This window comes from Penaeus chinensis, chromosome 1 (genome assembly GCF_019202785.1).
Source record: "Penaeus chinensis breed Huanghai No. 1 chromosome 1, ASM1920278v2, whole genome shotgun sequence".
NCBI classification, from domain to species: domain Eukaryota; kingdom Metazoa; phylum Arthropoda; class Malacostraca; order Decapoda; family Penaeidae; genus Penaeus; species Penaeus chinensis.
In genome coordinates, this window is record NC_061819.1 from 27,828,359 (window position 1) to 27,833,358 (window position 5,000).

A 5,000-nucleotide genomic window follows, 5' to 3' on the forward strand; every position below is an offset into this window, starting at 1 on the left:
ATCTTCATCATCTCACCCAAGTGACGGTAGACAGCACCAAACACAAGGCGAGGAGCTAGAAGATACCACATCCACAGAAATCATTACATTTTGTTCAAATCATTTATACCCTGTTTTATTCTTTTACCTTTGATTATCCCCTATTCATACATTATGTATATATACATATATATATATACACACACATAAATATATACATACATTGATATAGATATATACATATTTGGTTACATTTACATATACACATATATACACACACACATAAACATATTTATATATATGTATATATGTATATATATATATATATATATATATATATATATATATATACACACACATATACACACAATATATGTATATATGTATATACATACTGTGTATATATAATGTATATGTATATACATATACACACATACATACATACATATATATATATATATATATATATATATATATATACATATATATACACATATATATATATACATATATATACACATATAAATATATACATACAAATATATATACATATAAATATATACATACATATAAATATATACATACAAATATATATACATATAAATATATACATACAAATATATATACATATAAATATATACATACAAATATATATACATATAAATATATACATAATATACACATAAATATATATAATAAATATACATACACATAAATATATATTCGTATATACACATATAAATATATATACATGTAATATACACATACAAATACATAAATATTCATATTCAAATATATACATATGTATACATACATATACATGTAAATACCTGCACATATAAATGTACATTTATACAAATATATGTATATATACATATACACACATATAAATGTACATATATTCACATATATAATATACATATACATATTAATATATATATACATATATATATACATATATATATACATATTTACATACATATACACATATATAACAATCCTCCCTGATCAGGCCTCGAACCTAGGTCACTACCGGAGGACCAGTACTAAACCAACCATGCCACGCGACCCACTAAAAGGAGTATGAAACTAGGATATAACTAGCTCCATAGACAATACCTATCTACTTATACATGAGTAATGATAGCAAGGTTTTATAAACGCACGCCATGGGCATTCGGAGAAAATTTATTTAGAAATTGGAAACCGAAGTCAGATATACTGAGATATATATATGAAAGATGGAATAATACAGTACTGCATTGATATAGATATATATAACAATCCTCCCTGACCAGGACTCGAATCTAGGTCACTCTGGGTATGAGACCAGAGGGCCAGTGCTAAACCAACCATGCCACACGACCCACTAAAAGGAGTGTGAGACTAGGATCTAACTAGCTCCATAGACATTACCTATCTACTCGTACATGAGTAATGATAGCAAGATTTTACACAGATTCCCTGTGGGCATTCGGTGGAAATTTATTTAAAAATTCAATTTAGAAATTCCTAGATTCACACTCCTTTTAACATACATACACACATGTATGTATGTATATATTTATGCATATATATATATATAAATGTATGTATCATTTGTGAATGTATGTATATATACATTATACACACACACATACACCTAGCTACATACTTTAGACAAACATATATATATATATATATATATATATATATATATATATATAAATATATATATAAATATATATATAAATATATATATAAATATATATATAAATATATATATAAATATATATATAAATATATATAAATATATATATAAATATATATATAAATATATATATAAATATATATATATATATATATATATATATATATATATATATATATATACATAAATATCAACACACACATCTGTATAGTGTATATATACATATACAGATGTGTGTATATATATGCATATGTGTATGTATATGTTTATATATGTATGTGTATATATGTATATATACATATATATGTATATATACATATATATATATACATATTTATCTATATATACATACATATGTATATTGAAAAATTGAAAGACCAAACTACCTCCAGAAAATGGTTCATTATCCACTAAATAAAAATATATTTCTTTTTCTTAATAATTCAGAGAGTTATGAAAAAGGCAGATCTGCTGAATGGAAGAATAAAAGGCATCATTTTGAAATTCTATCTAAAAGAGAAATGAAAATTTGAAGATTTCTGATGGTCCACCTAATAATACAATCATTATATATATATATATATATATATATATATATATATATATATATATATATATAAATAAACAAACCCCTGTGAATTAAGTTCACTAATACTGCTATATCAAGAAGTTTTTTGCCCTCCTTAATCACTTACTAAGGCCAGTTCGGTCAGACTTGCCATATACAATGGCAGGACGCACAATGATCCAGTTCAGGTCAGGGATGCTCTGTATCTCCTTCTCAACCTGGTGTTTGTTCTTGGCTATGCTAGTCCATGGGTGGCAATCGTCAGCCTCCTTCTGGGGAGTCTGGGGATGTGGAAAAGAAAAAAGTAAGTTCTGGTTTCTCTGTGGCATCAGCAAAAAGGTTGATTTAGATATCTATCTACAGGAATATGCAAGAGTGTGTGCAATTTCATGTAAAATCAGGTATTCTGTCACTTTTGCTCTTATTACTCTTAACCCATTGGTGACGGGTGTAGAAAACTAAAAAAAAAAAAAAAATTCTACACTCTGGCGAACCACGGCAACGCGCCAACTTTGAGCGCGTGAGTTTGGTGCATCAAGCCGAATCATTAGAGTGCTTTGGCGCGCCACCGCATGCCACATTTCGAGCGGTTTGTTATCACGCCTATAGGCGTGACCCATCGGGGAGGGGTTAACTCCTTTACCCTATCCACATTATCTAGGTATAGAAGCTTAGCTGCTTGTAAAAAGCAATCTTCCTAGGTATTTTCATCTAAATCTGATTCATTAACAATTTTTTGTGACTTAAAAACTAAAATATAGAGAATGGAGATATTACAAGTTAGAAAGCTATGTTACAGCCTTATTTTCTAACCAGTCTGCATGATTTTCATGTCTTAGTCTTTATACTAAAGACAAAGTATTCTAAAGAGCAACAAAATATTTCAGTTTTCCCCAGGTACCACGTACCCCCTTAAGTAACATTTTAGAGGTTTCCGCCTATTCAGAAGTATTGCTTCTGTGAAACCTTTGGCAGCAAAGCTATTATGAGGAATTTATAGAAGAAAGGCTCCTGTGCTGAAAGATCTAAGACTATCTTCCAAATTGTACAAGTTTTGAAAAGTCTAGAATAATACTATATATGTAGTATAAGCAGGAATCTGATAAATATAAACTCATAAGGCTCAATCACAAGGTTTACCATAAGCTTAGCACCTTTATAAGCTCTCTTAAACTTTTCTGATACTTTGTGATTTCTTGTTAATTGATGAACAGACCAAAATATAGCCCATATGGTTAGAGACAATTCAAAGCTATGGCAACTTGATACTGAGATGCAGAAAGTTGTTCCCAGAGAAGAGCTTGGTGTCTCCACTCCCACTCCTCAGTGTGCTCGCTGTCGCTATGATTTTCACTATAAAAACAATGAGTACTATATCTACTTTAGCTGATTTTTATATGTGGAAAATTTCTCTGTATATAGGTTTTTCATACAAGCAAAATGGTGCTAAGACAGAAATTTGCACATTGCTTTAAGCATAGACAATTAAATTTTTTATTAATTTATCTACCTAATTGTCTATTATAAATTTATTTTAGCTTTAACCACAGCTTTGTGGAAAGACTTAGCATGTCTTCCAATATTGGTAAACTAACAATTTCAAAATTCATATAATGTTCATGAGGTAATTCTGAACCTTTTTACTATACACTATAATATTCTAAGACCTCATAATTACAAGTCCAATACCTGTAAGCATTACCATTAAAGATGACAAATATCCTGACTATTTGATATCTAAAAGGCTTACAACATTCTAAGATCATATTTCTTTACAAACTCTGCATTCAGGTATTTAAAGCTAACAATGTATAAATGTCTTCTTTTGGTTCATGGTAGAGCCTCACTAAGAACAATCACTATGTGGAGGGATAACTATAGCAATATATACTGTACCATAAGAACACATTCATTAAGAGTAAGTAAAAATCTAAATTGCATCCACTTTCACATTCCTATCCAATATTCAAACTTTTTGTGTTGCATGACATTTCTGAACCAGACTCTCACCTTTTCATCTGACCCCATGTTTCCTGCTGAAACCTCCAGATAGATTTTCACCTTCCTCTTTGCTGCTTCATTTGCACAGTTGGTTGAAAGGCGAACAATTCCTTCATGGTACACGGCTTCAACCTGGAAAGGCAGATTCAAGGATGTATCACAAAACAGAAATCATCTAACAATGCTTAAACTCACACTAATATAAATGAAACCAATAATCCATAAAATTCTGAAATCAACAAAATGCAATGAGTGAAAACATCAAACAGATATTACTATAATCAACACACCTGTCCTGTCTTAGTTTCCCCTGCTGCATTTATCACCCAGTCCCACTCCTCCTCTGCAAACACTGCTTCACAGGATGCTGTGGATGGCATTTCTTGTTAGTAAACCCAAATTAAATAATAGTATGAAAGATATACAAGTATATAGACATGAAATATATTACTATTAAATTCTAAGTGCTAAGTTCCTATATCTAATGGTAACAAATACACTTCCATGTCTTCATAGTCTAAATAATTGGATATTATACTTAGGATTATTTTTAATGTAACATGGGAAAGAAAAAATAACAGGAAATGAGACAATCTATTAATTATTTTGCATTATTTACAGTTTAACAGTAATTTATGAATTCAACTCAGAATGATCGCTTGTTAAAAAACTCTTCACATATTTGTACTTTTTGAGTGAGTAAACTTACTAATTCAAAGAATATTCAAAAGGACATGATCACCCAAAACATTTATTTTTGTT

General features: G+C 29.2%; 1 protein-coding gene across 1 annotated transcript in view; it reads right to left on the reverse strand.

Annotated features, from left to right (window-relative positions):
- The window catches only part of LOC125025324, a 28,839-nt gene that overhangs the window by 7,816 nt on the left and 16,023 nt on the right, over window positions 1-5,000 (reverse strand). The window contains exons 3-6 of the mRNA XM_047613313.1: window positions 4,529-4,605; window positions 4,248-4,370; window positions 2,365-2,518; window positions 1-55 (exon numbers count right to left, since the gene is read on the reverse strand). The exon at window positions 1-55 is cut by the window's left edge and continues 54 nt beyond it. Coding sequence (XP_047469269.1) covers window positions 1-55; window positions 2,365-2,518; window positions 4,248-4,370; window positions 4,529-4,605 — 409 coding nt within the window. The remainder of the gene's footprint in view (window positions 56-2,364; window positions 2,519-4,247; window positions 4,371-4,528; window positions 4,606-5,000) is intronic.